General features: G+C 48.0%; 4 protein-coding genes across 4 annotated transcripts; all 4 read right to left on the bottom strand.

Annotated features, from left to right (window-relative positions):
- Window positions 1-207: 207 nt before the first annotated feature.
- LOC136426450 (microtubule-associated protein futsch-like) lies at window positions 208-3,192 on the bottom strand. Its single transcript, XM_066415115.1, has one exon. It carries the CDS (start codon window positions 3,190-3,192, stop codon window positions 208-210), a length of 2,985 nt encoding a protein of 994 aa, XP_066271212.1.
- A 1,216-nt stretch (window positions 3,193-4,408) lies between these two features.
- Window positions 4,409-8,022, bottom strand: LOC136427147 (cholinesterase 1-like). The gene is made up of 4 exons (XM_066415906.1): window positions 6,839-8,022; window positions 5,660-6,482; window positions 5,385-5,545; window positions 4,409-4,947 (listed from the first exon to the last, which is right to left on the bottom strand). Exons 1-4 carry the CDS (start codon window positions 7,467-7,469, stop codon window positions 4,835-4,837), a joined length of 1,728 nt encoding a protein of 575 aa, XP_066272003.1. The 5' UTR covers window positions 7,470-8,022; the 3' UTR covers window positions 4,409-4,834.
- A 1,328-nt stretch (window positions 8,023-9,350) lies between these two features.
- LOC136427146 (acetylcholinesterase-like) lies at window positions 9,351-12,287 on the bottom strand. The gene is made up of 4 exons (XM_066415905.1): window positions 11,642-12,287; window positions 10,496-11,318; window positions 10,215-10,375; window positions 9,351-9,944 (listed from the first exon to the last, which is right to left on the bottom strand). Exons 1-4 carry the CDS (start codon window positions 12,270-12,272, stop codon window positions 9,838-9,840), a joined length of 1,722 nt encoding a protein of 573 aa, XP_066272002.1. The 5' UTR covers window positions 12,273-12,287; the 3' UTR covers window positions 9,351-9,837.
- Window positions 12,288-13,260: 973 nt separating this feature from the next.
- On the bottom strand, window positions 13,261-16,234 carry LOC136427145 (cholinesterase 1-like). The gene is made up of 5 exons (XM_066415904.1): window positions 15,660-16,234; window positions 15,028-15,367; window positions 14,043-14,862; window positions 13,723-13,883; window positions 13,261-13,460 (listed from the first exon to the last, which is right to left on the bottom strand). Exons 1-5 carry the CDS (start codon window positions 15,942-15,944, stop codon window positions 13,354-13,356), a joined length of 1,713 nt encoding a protein of 570 aa, XP_066272001.1. The 5' UTR covers window positions 15,945-16,234; the 3' UTR covers window positions 13,261-13,353.
- Window positions 16,235-17,017: the final 783 nt, after the last annotated feature.

The raw sequence follows: 17,017 nt of genomic DNA, 5'->3' as shown, positions 1-17,017 counted from the left end.
ACAGGGACAGCTGCTTTCAACGTCATATCCCATTTTATTTCATTTATTATACATATATATTAGCAGCTATACTTTACACCCACTCCGAGGTAAACACGATAAGATTATTGATCATAGCAGCAATTACAAATCTATACTTAGCAAGGTCTGCCAATGTTTTCCTTATGAAGCAGCAAGCAGTTCACGTAGCCCTCAGCAACCTATTATCTACTGGACAGCACATTTACCCTTCTTCTTCTTGCCTACATTTTCCACTGCTGAATTTGGTACATCCACTATGTCAGGCCCATGTCCCTCCTCGCTGTCTGACCCAGACTCATCACAGACGTACACCTCTGTACGGTCTGCTACCTCCCACCCGCTCTCATCCTCACTGTCCGAATCCGTGCTGCTGCTCTCACTGACTGCCGGGCTCCGTGATGTCAGAACTGTCGACAACCATTCGTTCATCATCTGCATTTCTGGTACAGAGTTGTTTATGTTGTATTCCTCTCTTTTCTTAGTTTCTCTGCAGTCTTTATGGTCTCCACATTCCTGCTGAATCGCGCTAGAATCCTTGTCTGTGTCATCAGAGTCGTGTAACTTTGTTTCTGATGTCGTAGAATCATTCTCTTTCGACTGGCTGTGTTCTTCGCCGTCCTCGCAGTTCAGCTGTGCAGGATTGTCTCGACGCACCATAATCTGTGGTCTCTCTTCTGTGACGTCAGTCGACTTTGGTCCAGGCAAGACGCCATCACCACCAATAGTGTCCAGAGTATACATATCACAGTTATTGGAAGGAGTCCTTGGCTGATGCACAGCAGTTTCCGCTTTTTCCACAGTGCCTTTAGTCTCACTTATCTCTGCTCTATCCGTGGCTATGTTAGACTCAGTCGTCTCCGGCCTATGCTCTGCATTTTCCGTTTCTGCATTCCCCAGTCTATCAGCAGCTCTGTCATCAATCCAAGTCATTTTCATCATGTCAGCTGCAACAGCGACACTAGTCTTGTATGGCTGGTCGTTGTCGGTAATTTGTTTTCCATTTTCATCATTGTCTTCACATGTCTTCACTCTGCGCATAGGTTGGTCTATGGCAGTCATGACCTTTCTGTTGCCATTTCCGGCGTCCTTTCCAGTCACTGAGACTGAACCTTCCTGTGGTCTATCCTCTTCGTTTGTACTTTTTCCGGGAAGTGTTTCTGGCGTATGAATTTCACATTCGATTGCTGTTTTCTCCACGTCTTTGTTTTGGGTTTCTTTCTTCTCCAGTTTGTTGAGAACGGCTGTTGTTATCGACAAGGGAACAGTCTCAACTGTGGGATATACATCGACGACCAGACCATTTAAAGTCATATGGATGTATTTTTCCATTTCCGCTGCTGTCGGATCAACCTCATTAGTATCATTGGGGGCTCTGATATTGTTGGCGTTGATGTCGTTCCGTTCGTTTACGTCCACATCATTTTCGATGGAAGCATTCATAGAGATTCGACGGAGTTTATCAGCTTTCTTTGTAAGTGCCGCTGCATTGTCATGTTCGCTCTGTCCTTTCTCAATATCCTTGACGTCCGTTGTTTCCCCGTCTGGATGTTCCAGGGATGACGCCACGGTATGAGCTTCTTGTGATTCGTTTTCCAGTTCATTGTGTCTATTTGTGAATGTTGCTTCAACAGAAGTGTTTGTGTTCGGCATCTTCGTCTCTGGTGTTATTTTGATTGAAATATCCGCATCGGCAATTTTACTCGTGCCAAGATCAGTGTCGACCTTTTCTGTCACCCCGGGAGTTACGCTGAAAGCCTTTTCTGTACCTAATGCTGTTTTAGCTGAACTGTTAGCTGGAATTTGAATGTCTTCTTCGGTCGCTTCTGTCTTGAGTGAATTGCTTTCCTCCGTCGCGCCCCCAGGACAAAGGCTGCTGGGCACTAATGTCTCCTTCTTAGTGGCCCCGTTATCTTTTGTGGCATCCAATGGATCCAGAGAGGGTCTCTCACTAGTAGTTTCTGCTGGACCGACAGAGTTGTGGACGTTTGTTTCCTGTAACGTCATAGACGTGGTCTCCTCCGTTTGTTTACCCGACATGGAACTCATTACGACAAATTCTGCTTCCTGCTTGTTTGTCTCACGATGTGTTATATTCAACTCTGTTACCGAGCTGTCCGAGTCAGAGCGTTCCAGGATTACCGATAGTCGCCGTTGGAGGGTGCTTCTCACATAGGGGCTGGCGATGCCGAAATACGACGCCGTGGCAATGGCCTCGTTCGGTGTGTCTGACATTTGTCCCTGCAAAAACGGCGAGAACGCTTCCGGGCTGCTCTCAACCGTAACCTCCTCAAAAAACACGTCTCCCTCGTCTTCATCTTCGTCGTCACTGTCATAGGACTCGCTACCATCGTCCTCGTAACTATCGTCCGTCTCTGACTCCTCTACAGATATACTCCCGGCTTGGAACCCCGCGTCTAGCCAGCGCATGAGAGACTTCTCTATCTGTGTCTGGACGGGATCTTTCTGCACCTCTGTCCCCGCTTCCGTCTCTACCTGCGCAGGATGGTGTCCCGACAAAGGCTCTTCAGGGTCACCGCGCATCGGCGCATACCTGCCCGTCATCTCCAGGTGCTCAAGGTCACACATTAACCCGTTGTTATTGTCCGTGTCCTTCGCCTGGTCTTCTTCCTCCATTATCTTGGTTAGGATAGGAGATACTTCAAAGTCTTCTGCTATGGACCACCTTCTGTCTCCTTCACTGGGCGACCCTGAAGACGACTCGGAGTGGGAGCGCCACAGCAGCGTGTACCAGTCTCCCTTCTGCCGCACGGGCTCGTCCTCCTCCACCTCCAGGATCACCAGCGTGTCCAGCTGGACCTCGCTGATGAACTCCTCGTGCTCCACCTCGTTCGACAGGAACCAGTCTTCCAGACTGCTGCTGTGGTCCTCGCTTGTGTTGGGCGTGCTTCCTGCGGGCGGTGAGTCGGCTCCGGATTCTACTGACGCAGCAGCAACCGCCGAACTATCGTCTGCAGCGACTTGCTGACCTTCGCACCCGGCGTCACTAGGCACGGTCTCGCGCGCTCGCGAGAAGAAGTTGTACCACGAGAGTCTATTCTTTGCACCAATGTCTGAAATGGCCCGCTGTGGTTTAGAGTCAACATCTTCCAAACTAGCTTCCACCTTACCCTGATCTCCTTCGCTTTCTACAGTCACTGTCTGGTCGCCCATGTTGTTCTGTTTGTCCGTCAGTCGGCTGTTGGTCCTACATGAGGTCGCAGACTTTGTAGGGGAAACGAACGGCAAACCACCTCATGGCAGTCGACTCCGACCTCACCAGGCATCGTGCAGGTATCCGTGTACGGCACACGCTCCAACCTGACACAAAACAAACGACTGTTTGTGCAGAAACTGTAGAATTTTACCCAAAACACCTCGGAGCCAAAATCCTGTTGTTAGTCGTTCCCGCATTTCTTGGGTCATTTCCTCAAAAGGTCAGAGAGATGCAAATTATCCGACCCATTAACTAAACCGCAGGGACGTACCATTCCATGACGCAGGGGGTTACATAAAACTTGAGTCACCAGAATCTCTCAAGACGATTTGTGACAAATCCTAACACAGTTTCTCACTGTTCCAATCCAAAAAGACCATCCCCCATCATCAAATTCGAAGCATATCAGCTGTCGTTCGAGCTTTGGTTCTGAGATTTTCGGCCGATCCCACGCGTTAATCTTTACCCAGCGGCTGTTGAAAAACTGGTTCCTCGGTAATTGAGTAGCCGCGGTACCTATTTATGGGACAGTCAGATAGGCCGGACAGCAACTCTAAAGTATGGGTCGCTAAAGAAATAGAACGTTTGAACTGTCACGTACTCATCTTCTCTCTATTCTTTTAATGGCAACCGATGACATGTTGTAGTCAAAGCGCGATGTAAAAATAGCACCGCTGAATGTCTACATTGATTTGATCGGTTGACAAAGAAAACGACACGAAGAATAGATTCTGGGGTGCAATACATTTAAACATTGGCCAAAGTAGAGCTCGATTGGGGGCAGACAGAATGCGCTAGACTAACTCAAAACGTTCTGAGAAAAAAAAGGATAATTCTGGCAGTCACGTGATGCCCCCAGGCCGAAGGCGCCGCACGTTTATGACGTGGAAGGTTTTAGTCAGTCATCTGTGAGTTCACATGTCAGTTAAGCCAAGGTCTTTGCGCAGATTTCTGTGAACGGTGGGGACTTTACAACTCCGCAGACTAGTTATTATAAGCTTTATGATTTGTAATGCAAAGCTGCCTTTCTGTGCTCCTAGAAGGCCGATGACCCCATTAAGTGAAAGCTGCAAAACACGACTATTGTGCTTTAATTGTGTCCTAAGGCCGTTGCTTATTTGTCAAAATTATCCAGTATAGATGGCATGGGAGTATACAAGAAAACAACAACAGCTCTTCAAACACATTTCTTCGTTCTGCAATGGCTTTGTTTGGCATTTCCATACGATTTGTGATCTCTGCAGAAACAACATGTTGTGAACATTTTTGTCTAGGGTAGAGATGTGAAAACTAGTCTAACGGGTAATCGTGGCAATATCTACCTCTTCAAAGCATAAACAAAGTTGGAGGAGCTTGGTTGTAAATCTATCACTTCTTTCGAGCAGTTTCATGATATACATATGAAATGGTCTGAAGGCTTAGCGTATTAGACGCTGGCGGGGTATAAAATCACAATCAATCGTTGATAGGATGTCAACTTAATGACAGTTCTCAAGCTGCTCTAGTCAATTTTTCGGTCCGAACGTCTAACCGTCAAAAACCTACAGGAATAAGTTCTAATCTTTAAATCTAATGCAGGCTCGTGCGTGAAAATTCCGGTCAGTAATGTTGGAGAAGCAGTTGCAGTATGATCCCCGTGCCTATGTACAGTAGGCTGGCCGGGTGACCTGTCAGCGACTGGCCTCCTGTCGGCTGTCTGCACACAAGGTCGTCTAAAAAAAAAAAGACCCAGACATCAGCATCAATTATCAGATATTAGCGCAAGTACATCGTTTATTGAGCAACCAAATCTCTCTACATCTGTATTTTTCTCATATTGGCATTGCTCTGACGAGCTAGTGCAATGGTCCTATTTCCTTTGCCATGTCACAGAAATATAGTCTGCCTTTTATAACAGAATAATGTTACAGTACGTGAAAGGTACGATGAAGGTTAGACATCCAGGTAATTAGATATTCAAAAAAACAGTCAATCAAACAAACAACTGGCTAAAATTTAAAACTGTCAGACGTTTCGGACAGCATCCGCTATCTTTCGTCAGTGACTAAAGGAAAGAATTGGAGAACCAGGTTTTATACCAATGTTACAGAAATAAAACTTCTGCTGCAAAACAAAGGATCGTTTTAGAGTACAAAAATGGCAAGCTGACCTGTTTGATCCTGCAGTTGCCAGAGGTACTCCCGCCAGAAGGCACAAGGCCTGGTCCTGGGCCACTTCGCAACTCGGACCGGCTGCGTGTCCAGTACAATGTAGGACTGGTCAGTCTGGTTGTAGACTGGCCACATCTCGTTCCCAGGGTCGTTGGGGTCTCTAAATACGTAAAGAAACTGAATTCTTTCAGCCATTTCTTGAAGTACATGGTAGTAGTTATAGCCAAAAATTTCCAATAGCTTATTTAAATATAGACAAAGTGTGCGTTCTTACCCTGTCTTCGCAAAGTTGGTCCAGAATCGCATCATTGTCGTAGACAGTCCGTCTTCATCCGGGGTATAATTCTGAGACGGATCCAGGGGCAAACCGAAGACCAATGCAGTCTCTGATGTGTGGAAAGACCCGCCCCATGTTGGTGGTGGGCTGTCTGATAAGACATGGTTGAACTGGTACATGTACACCTTCCCGCCCGCACGAGCACGCGCCAGGCTGGCCTCTATCACCGGGCACTTGAAGGAGTAATCCCCGACCATGTTCTCCGCGGCGTCCCGGTACACTGCCGGCTTCTCCAGGCTCCGCCAGTCCGTGTACTCAAACGCCACGGCGTCAACTCCGAACTCGTTCAGGGACGGGAGAAGCGCTTGGATAGTTTTGTTGAACTGGGTCTTGTTTATGAAACTGTCAGTTGAAGGGTTGAAACCCAGCGAAGGTTGTTGAGCAATGAAAATAGACCCTTCGTTAGTTGTGAAACCGGCCATAACGTCAACATTAGAACGGTCTCTGTCGGCGAGATCAAACGGGTCAGAGGTCAAAAAGTTCCCATCAACCATCGGCGTGAAGCCGAAATCGAGAAACCCATCCTCAAACTGATTGTCCACTATGTCCTCCGCAGAAGAACCGCGCAGACAGGCCACCATGTCCATGACCTCGGGCTGCTGACAGCCAAGGGCTGAGGCGAGGGCGCGCCCTCGGGTCATGGCGACGTCCCTCGGTGTTAGGGCCCAGCCGGAGAAGGCCGCTCCGCTCTGCAGGATGGCGCGTCGGAACAGGCCACTGCTGGAGGGCGACAGGAGATGGAAGTGCGCACTAGCGCCCCCTGCCGAGAGAAACGATAAAACCTCCGTATCAAGGCTGACAAGGGAGGGGTTCCTCCAAAGGAGTGATGATACCCTGGAATGATGATTAAGGCTCAACCTTTTTTCTTGCTAAGATTGATGGTACCAAGGCTAACATCCCGATGAGTTTTTGACGTAAAGGCGTCGATATGTTGACGCTATACAGTTCACTATGCACCGTTCACAAGTGACCATACAATGAATTCCATAAGTAGAAACACTCTTGCCAACCTTTGATCAAGATAATTTAACTAACGTTGCACCCTGCTTCATACGCCTTGAAATAGTATTTGTAAGTGCTTAATGTATGTAATGAGAAGAAGACATTCCAATGTACCTGCACTATTGCCGAAAATGGTCACTCGATCCGGTTGTCCACCGAACCTCTCTATGTTGTCCTGTACCCACTGTAAGGCCAGCTGCTGGTCCAACAGTCCCATGTTCCCCGGGGCATCGTCCGTCCCGAGCGCCAGGAACCCTAGCGCCCCCAGCCGGTAGTTCAGGCTGACCACCAGAACATGCTCGGTGGCGGCCAGGAACCGCCCGTCCCCGCGGCCGCCCCCGGTACCTGACCCTTCGACGAACCCTCCCCCGTGGATCCACACCATAACAGCGCCGTCGTGCGGTCGAGACGGGGGCTGCCACACGCTCACGTACAGGCAGTCCTCGCTACGGTTCGATGGGCGGTACAGGCCGAGCTTTTGGTAACAGGCTATCGGCGGCTCTGTCGCGTTGTAGACTCCCTCCCAAGGGTCGGGCGGGACCGGCGGCTTGAAGCGCAGCTCCCCTACAGGCGGCTTGGCGTAGGGAATCCCCAGGTAGGCGTTCACCTGTGTGCCCGCCACGTCTACGACTGTGCCCCGGACGGTGCCAGCAGGCAGATCTACGATCGGATCCAAACTGGAGACAGATGATACAGCCGCCAGAAGCGACAGCACCATAAATGTTGTACCAACACTACCCGCCATCGTTAGCGCAGTTTGCTACCCCCCGGTGACCTCACGTCCAATTTTTGGACTTTGACCTGGTTGAGTAAACAGTGTCAGGACGGAGCAGGACAGGAAGAGAACTGAACAACAGCTTTGACTTGTCCTGTACAACCAAGGAGGTTAAATATGTAACCTCCTTGGTACAACCGAGAAGCTAACATGAAAGTTAATTCGCGTCCCTTGCCTATTATACACCAGCAAGAACTGGTGGACAACTGAGCGTACTATCAAACCAGTACCGTTCCGGCCCGGGAAGATTTAGCGACTTTGAGACGGAAAGATTCTTTTACTTGAGCATTACTTCTGCCATTTAATGGTCTGTTAATGCATGGGGGTCAGCTACCGTTTATATTACTGTTGCTGCTAAGATCTAAGCATTCTCTAATCAATCTATCTTTTTGCACACTGAAATGATTGTTCTACTCCTAGAAGTGATTGAATTTATGTATAGAAAGAGATGTATGAAATTCGTTTGACAAAGTGAAAGAAAGGTCAATAACTTTCCGCGTTTATCACTATATTCTATCAGGTGTAATTACTGTACGTGATGAGTAACTTCAGGCTCAATAGACGCTGACAGCTCAGGGTAGAAGCGATAGTCTCACCAGTACAGAAGTGGGCTTCACTATATAAACTAATATGTGTCATAAGAAAGAATGTATTTCCGTCAAGAGACGCTATATTGACTGGTAGGTTTATACCTCACACGATACGGCAAGAATGAGAAAAACTGCACGTGTTTATGCATATCAATACTTCACATTATCCAAGTCCTTATGGAATTCAAACATTCGTCACCAGAAATGTAACTGTGCTTGGCTGAATATCATTACTGTTTATTGTTTACATTTAACAATGACAAACTATTCTTCGCAAAAAATTAGTTATGGTTGAAGTTAAAGAAATATATCGATTTTTACTTCAGATCGGATTGAGAAAACAGTGTCAGGACTGAGCAGGTCAGGAAGAGAACTGAACAACAGCTTTGACTTGTCTTGTACAACCAAGAAGCTTGCATGAAAGTTAATCAACTGTAAATGGCAGAAGTAAAGCCCCTCATTAAGATCTTTTTGTCTGAAAAATCGCTAAAACCTCCCGGGCCGGTATTATTTTGAGAGTACGCTACGTTGTCCACCACTTCTTGCTGGTGTATATTGGCCACGGGACGTGACTAGTGCGAATTATTTGGGCGCCTAATCTTATTGATGTGGGAACTTACTTATTGACCTGGTGATAGTGGTGACTTCAAAACCAATTCAAGCCTGCAAAGATATGCATTATGTCATACACTGTTTATTTTTGTCCGATTATTGTAAGTGAACGCACAATAAAAGTTCAAGCAGTTTCGTACTTTTCTATAACAGTAGGTACACAAAAGTACATGATTTCACATAGCAATGATACGGCATATGGGTCTATTGGTATACACCTTTCTCACGCGGCGGACATGATAGAATGAAGACGAGGCCAATGAGGCAAAGAAGCAAAAATAATGTACAGATTTAGTTTTCCTCCTAAATCACATTAAGTTTTAAAATATGATATCCAAGTATCAATATTACAACAAATGCAATGTACAAAAAAGATGCAGCAATTTAAAGCTTCGTTGACCGATCCCATAGTCTCCGCCCTCCTCTGTCAGAGCGTAGAAATGCAAAATAAAAACATAGAAATGCAAATATTTGACGGTCATGCAGCCACTTCCTCATTGGTCAATTCTCTAATTATCAGGTAATCATTGGCTAAACTGGTAATTGTGATTGACAGTTAGGATCGGTCTAATATTTGCCACAAGGGCCTCGTTTTCATTCTATCATGGCCGCCGCGTGAGAAAGGTCTATAGCTACCGTTTATACTACTGTTGCTACTAAACTATATGCATTCTCTACAGCTATCTTTTTGCGTGCTGTAATGATTGTTCTTCTCCTAGAAGCTATTGAATTTTTGTATTGAAGGGGATGTATCAAGTACCGAGTAAAAGAAAGGTCAATAACTTTGAGCGTTTACCACTATATTCTATCAGGTGTAGATATCAGGTGTAAATATGTGCTGGACGACACCAGGCTCAATAGACGCTGACAGCTGGGTAGAAGCAGTAGTCTCACCATAACAGAAGTCGTCTTCACGCTACAAACTAATATGGGTCATAACAAAGGCTGTATTTCCGTCAGTAGACGCTACAATGGCTGGCTGCTTCAATGATATGTTGTGTATTCTAGAACATGTACAATGGATTATTTCACTCCCTCGCAGACTTTCATATAATGACGGAATCTTTTATTGTAAGACGTATGCAACTTATGAGAGCCGGGTTATCAAGATCTCCATAAGCTTCACATTTCCCTGCTCAGTAGTGCTTCACCAGAAGGAAGATCGCCAGGCCTATGTACACGAGGCAGGACAGGGTGGTGGGTACCCCGGTACCCGCTGCCGGCAGATTCTGCAGAAGGTCGTCTGGAACAACAAAACAGATGCAGAGATCTACATGTTTATAACAAATAGACATGATTTACTTAGAATGGAGAATCTTTAACTATAAACAAAGGTACCACATTTGGGTTTCGCTATAATGAGCATCATATGTCTTAACAAAGGGCAGCGAGGAGCGCCTATATGATGTGTTCATTACTGAGTCATGAAATGTTACCTGAAGTTGTACACAAGGATACGATAACTGAAACTGTGAAAGACTGATTATAGAATCCAGTAGAAGAACCAGCTGACCTGTTTGATCCTGCAGTTGCCAGAGGTACTCCCGCCAGAAGGCACAAGGCCTGGTCCTGGGCCACTGCGCAACTCGGACCGGCTGTGTGTCCAGCACAATGTAGGACTGGTCAGTCTGGTTGTAGACTGGCCACATCTCGTTCCCTGGGTCATTGGGGTCCCTAAGTACGCAAAGAAATTGAATATTCTTTTAGACCTGACTTTTCTCAAATTACTGGGTGATAGTTATAGCCAAATACTTTCCAATAGCTTATTCAAAGAGAGACACAGTGAATCCTTACCCTGTCTTCGCAAAGTTGGTCCAGAAGCGCATCATTGTCATGGACAGTCCGTCTTCATCCGGGGTATAACTCTGAGACGGGTCCAGGGGCGAACCGAAGACCAAGGCAGTCTCAGATGTGTGGAAAGCCCCTCCCCATGTTGGTGATGGGCTATTTGATAAGACATGGTTGAACTGGTACATGTACACCTTCCCGCCCGCGCGAGCACGTGCCAGGCTGGCCTCTATCACCGGGCACTTGAAGGAGTAATCCCCGACCATGTTCTCTGCGGCGTCCCGGTACACTGCCGGGTTCTCCAGGCTCCGCCAGTCCGTGTACTCAAACGCCACGGCGTCAACTCCGAACTCGTTCAGGGACGGGAGGAGCGCTTGGGTAGTTTTGTTGAACTGGGTCTTGTTTATGAAACTGTCAGTTGAAGGGTTGAAACCCAGCGAAGGTTGTTGAGCAATGAAAATAGACCCTTCGTTAGTTGTGAAACCGGCCATGACGTCAACATTAGAACGGTCTCTGTCGGCGAGATCAAACGGGTCAGAGGTCAAAAAGTTCCCATCAACCATCGGGGTGAAGCCGAAATCGAGAAACCCATCCTCAAACTGATTGTCCACTATGTCCTCCGCAGAAGAACCGCGCAGACAGTCCACCATGTCCCGGACCTCGGGCTGCTTACAGCCCAGGGCGGAGGCGAGGGCGCGCCCTCGGGTCATGGCGACTTCCCTCGGTGTCAGGGCCCAGCCGGAGAAGGCCGCTCCGCTCTGCAGGATGGCGCGTCGGAACAGGCCACTGCTGGAGGGCGACAGGAGATGGAAGTGCGCACTAGCGCCCCCTGCCGAGAGAAACGATAATACCTCCGTATTAAGGCTCAACCTTTTTTCTTGCTAAGATTGATGGTACCAAGGCTAACATCCCGATGAGTTTTGGACGTAAAGGCGTCGATATGTTGACGCTATACAGTTCACTATGCACCGTTCACAAGCGACCATGTAATATTTTATATCATACATGTCCAATAAATTTCATAAGTAAAAACACTCTTGCCAACCTTTAATAAAGATGATTTAACTAACGTTGCACCCTGCTTCATACGCCTTGAAATAGTATTCTGTAAGTGCTTAATGTATGTAATGAGAAGAAGACATTCCAAAGTACCTGCACTATTGCCGAAAATGGTGACCCTGTCCGGGTCCCCACCGAACCTCTCTATGTTGTCCTGTACCCACTGTAAGGCCAGCTGCTGGTCCAACAGTCCCATGTTCCCCGGGGCATCGTCCGTCCCGAGCGCCAGGAACCCTAGCGCCCCCAGCCGGTAGTTCAGGCTGACCACCAGAACATGTTCGGTGGCGGCCAGGAACCGTCCGTCCCCGCGGCCGCCCCCTGTGCCTGACCCTTGGACGAACCCTCCCCCATGGATCCACACCATAACAGCGCCGTAGTGCGGCCGAGACGGGGGCTGCCACACGCTCACGTACAGGCAGTCCTCGCTGCGGTTCGATGGGCGGTACAGGCCGAGCTGTTGATAACAGGCTATCGGCGGCTCCGTCGCGTTGTAGACTCCCTCCCAAGGGTCGGGCGGGACCGGCGGCTTGAAGCGCAGCTCCCCTACAGGCGGCTTGGCGTAGGGAATCCCCAGGTAGGCGTTCACCTGTGTGCCCGCCACGTCTACGACTGTGCCCCGGACGGTGCCAGCAGGCAGATCTACAATCGGATCCTGACTGGAGACAGATGATACGATCGCCAGAAGCGACAGCACCATAAATGTTGCTCCAACACTACCCGCCATCGTTAGCGCAGTTTGCGACCCGACGGTGACCTCACGTCCAATTTTTGGACTTTGACCTGGTTGAGTAAACAGTGTCAGGACGGAGCAGGACAGGAAGAGAACTGAACAACAGCTTTGACTTGTCTTGTACAACCAAGAAGCTTGCATGAAAGTTTATCAACGTTAAATGGCAGAAGTAAAGCCCCTCATTTAAGAATCTTTCTGTCTGAAAACGATCGCTAAAACCTCCCGGGCCGGTACTATTTTGAGAGTACGCTACGTTGTCCACCACTTCTTGCTGGTGTATATTGGGCACGGGACGCGACTAGTGCGAATTATTTGGGCGCCTAATCTTATCTATCTGGGAACTTATTTATTGACCTGGTGATAGTTGTGACTTCAAAATCGTATCAAGCCTACAAAGATAAGCATTATGTCATACACTGTTTATTTTTGTCTCGTTATATGGAGCGAACTTTATCCACACAACAAAAGTTCAAGCTTTCTTCAAGGACTCTCGTAATCATTCTAGTACATTTTTTGGAACAGCAGGTACACAAAAGTAAATGCAATAATACGGCCTATGCCGGTCTATTGATATATGGGGGCTAGCTACTGTTTGTACCATTGTTATTGCTAAGAGCTAAGAATTCTCTTATGTATCTATCATTTTGCTTACTGTAATGATTGATCTTCTCCTAGAAGCGATTGAATTTGTCCAGAAAGAGATGTATAAGATTCGTTTGACTAAGTGAAAAAGAGCTCAATAAGTTTGAGCGTTTACCACTATATTCTATCAGACGTGAATACGTTCTGAGGCACTCCAGGCTCAATAGACGCTGACAGCAGGGTAGAAGCACCATAACAGAAGTCGTCTTCACGCTACAAACTAATATGGGTCATAACAAAGGCTGTATTTCCGTCAGTAGACGCTACAATGGCTGGCTGCTTCAATGATATGTTGTGTATTCTAGAACATGTACAAAGGATTCCTTCACTCCCTCGCGGGCTTTCATGTAATGACGGAATTTTTTATTGTAAGACGTATGCAACTTATGAGAGCCGAGTTATCAAGATCTCCATAAGCTTCACATTTCCCTGCTCAGTAGTGCTTCACCAGAAGGAAGATCGCCAGGCCTATGTACACCAGGCAGGACAGGGTGGTGGGTACCCCGGTACCCGCTGCCGGCAGATTCTGCAGAAGGTCGTCTGGAACAACAAAACAGATGCAGACATCTACATGTTTATAACAAAAAGACATAATTCACTTAGTATGGAGAATCTTTAACTATAAAGAAACGTACTACATTTGGGTTTCGCCACGATGAGTTTCATAAGTCTTAACAAAGCGCAGTCAGAAGTCCCCATATGATGTTTCTATTACTGAGTCATGAAATGTTACATAGACCAGGATAGGATAAATCATACTGTCACAGGTTCATGATAGAATCGAGTAGCAGAACCAGCTGACCTGTTTGATCCTGTAGTTGCCAGAGGTACTCCCGCCAGAAGGCACAAGGCCTGGTCCTGGGCCACTGCGCAACTCGGACCGGCTGTGTGTCCAGCACAATGTAGGACTGGTCAGTCTGGTTGTAGACTGGCCACATCTCGTTCCCAGGGTCGTTGGGGTTTCTGTGTATGTAGGAGAGTGGCTTCATTTAGGTCTCATGTTCATAACACTTTGGACTGGAAACGTTCTAATGCAGTCACACTTCAGACAATATTAACGACATCATTCTAGCTACAGTCGCTTATCGATATGCGATAGATGTATCAAATGGAGGCACCTACCCTGTCTTCGCAAAGTTGGTCCAGAGCCGCATCATTTCCATGGCTAGTCGGTTTTCTTCAGGGGGGAAATTCTGGTTGGGATCCAGGGTCAAACCGAATACCATATAAAGTTCAGTGCTGTGTCGAACTCCTATCCAGGGTGACGGGGGAAGAACTGACAAGACGTGGTTGAACTGGTACATGTACACCTTCCCGCCGGCACGAGCACGCGCCAGGCTGGCCTCTATCACCGGGCACTTGAAGGAGTAATCCCCGACCATGTTCACCGCGGCGTCCCGGTACACTGCCGGGTTCTCCAGGCTCCGCCAGTCCGTGTACTCAAACGCCACGGCGTCAACCCCGAACTCATTCAGGGACGGCAGGAGCGCGTGGATAGTTTTGTTGAACTGGGTCTTGCTGATGAAACTGTCAGTTGAAGGGTTGAAACCTAGCGATGGCTGCCCGGCTAGAAAATAGGTCCCTTCGTTCGTTGTGAAACCAGCCATGACGTCAACATTAGAACGGTCCCTGGTGGCGAGATCAGACGGGTCAGAGGTCAGAAAGTTCCCGTCAACCACCGGGGTAAAACCGAAGTCCAGAAACCCTTGCGGCTGGTTGTCCACTATGTCATCCGCAGAAGAACCGCGCAGACAGGCCACCATGTCTCGGACCTCGGGCTGCTTGCATCCCAGGGCGGAGGCGAGGGCGCGCCCTCGGGTCATGGCGACGTCCCTCGGTGTCAGGGCCCAGTGAGAGAAGGCCGACGCGCTCTGCAGGATGGCGCGCTGGTACAGACCGCTGGAGGAGGGGGACAGGAGATGGAAGTGGACACTAGATGCTCCTGGGGAGATGAGGTGAAACGGGCGCGTTATGGAAAAGAAGACGACCAAACTGCACTGTAAAAACTCCAAAAAGGCGACTCAAAGGCATTGATTCTAAAATCAAAGATATTTCATCTTACGTGAGTTGATGATTGCATTGAGAAGGCAAGTTCAAACCAAAGTACCTGCACTGGTTCCAAATATGGTCACCCTGTCCGGGTTGCCTCCGAACTTCTCTATGTTGTCCTGTACCCACTGTAAGGCCAGCTGCTGGTCCAACAGTCCCATGTTCCCCGGGGCATCGTCCGTCCCGAGCGCCAGGAACCCTAGCGCCCCCAGTCGGTAGTTCATGCTGACCACCAGAACAGATTGCGTGGCTGCCAGGAACTGTCCATCCTCACCATAATAGGTGGCAGCACCGCCTACAAACCCTCCCCCATGGATCCACACCATAACAGCGCCGTCGTGCGGTTGGGAGGAGGACTGCCACACGTTCACGTACAGACAGTCCTCGCTGCGCTTGTCCTGTGGAAGGGAGGCTGGCCATATTCATGGTCTGTTGGAACTCTGAAATATCACTGTTCTCAGCCTAACGAATAAGTGCTACCATCTGTCTATAAATGTGATACGCACTTCTTTAGCTCAATGTACGCATGCGAAGTTTTGTCCGTTACAAACCCCACATGTGAGAGCAAAGGTCAAGAGGTCAACCGAGGAGGCAACAAGTCACTGCTACTAAAGTTGTGCGACTATATCTTGTCTATCAGTTAAGAATAACAAGTTTAAATCGTTGTAATCATACTGCTACATGGCATACCTCACCATACCCAGGAGTCTGGTAACAGTCTCTCGACACCTCCGTCGCGTTATAGACTCCCTCCCAAGGGTCGGGCGGGACCGGCGGCTTGAAGCGCAGCTCCCCTACAGGCGGCTTGGCGTAGGGAATCCCCAGGTAGGCGTTCACCTGTGTGCCCGCCACGTCTACAACTGTGCCCCGGACGGTGCCAGCAGGCAGATCCACTAGCGGCTCAGAACTACCGACTAACATCGTCACGAGGAAAACTGCCGCGCAGAACACGACTTCGTTCAGAAACACCCTCATGTTGGCTTGTGCCTGTGTGCTGTTGTTTAAACTGTCCGGACCGGAGGTTCTCCAGTGGTCAGACTAGGGGTCAGTCAAACAGTGAGGGTGACACGTGTATCCGCCGTGAGAGCACCGTGAGAGCGCAGCGACAAGGCGAGAGCTCCGTGAGAGCGCCGTCCCAGTGGAATGGGGGCCTAAGGAGTAAGGTTGCGGCGACCGTTGACTGGTGCTAAACCAGAGATCTGGAATACCATCACTAGAAGCGTCAGTACCACAAATGTTGTTCCTGCCCCCATTGTCCATGCTATTCATGGCCCATCTTTTACCCCAAATGTTACCGCTGAACTTTGAACCCGACTGACAGCTCCTAAGTCCTATACATTCAGAAGATGTCAACAAAGTGATCCGGAGCAAACTGGTTGTCAGCTGACTGTTTACAGAGCTCTAGCTATTTGGCACATTCATTGAGTTAGAGACATGTTAGCTCATCGATTTACTAGTAAGCGATTATAGTAACGATTCAAGGAGACAGTCTGTTATTTGTGATTTAATGAGTTAGACATATGTTAGCTCATTAATTCACTATAGACTGCTAAATTATTGTGCTTAAAACCACTAGCACAACGTTTTCACTTACTTCGTATTTTGGCATCTTTTACTTACACTAACTGAATAGATGTGCTAAATAATCAGACCTGTTTACAGGACTGTATAGACATGTATTCACGCCCCATTACAGGTAGTCAGGAGCGCTTGCCGGAAAAGTACTCCAAACTTTTCTCGTGTCCCCAATCTAAGTAAATACACTCACGGCTAATATTGCTTCAAACGTGCACATATTCCCACAGACTCATTATCTCCGTGAACGGAGGTATTGTTATGTTTAGCCATACCTAGTATGGCTCAACATATTGTTTTTGTTCATGTTCTTCTTCTCCTTCTTCTCCTCCTGCCAAATCTTCAAATGGATTCAACTCCGCCATTTTTTAATCAACTGACCTGAAATTTGGCATAGAGGTAAAGAGGGCAAATACCCTCATGTGTTTCTTATTTTATTTTTTTGAAACAGACCTGAAAATCATTTTTATGGA

Source organism: Branchiostoma lanceolatum, chromosome 2 (genome assembly GCF_035083965.1).
Source record: "Branchiostoma lanceolatum isolate klBraLanc5 chromosome 2, klBraLanc5.hap2, whole genome shotgun sequence".
NCBI classification, from domain to species: Eukaryota; Metazoa; Chordata; class Leptocardii; order Amphioxiformes; family Branchiostomatidae; genus Branchiostoma; species Branchiostoma lanceolatum.
This window is presented reverse-complemented; position numbering and strand designations above follow the sequence as displayed.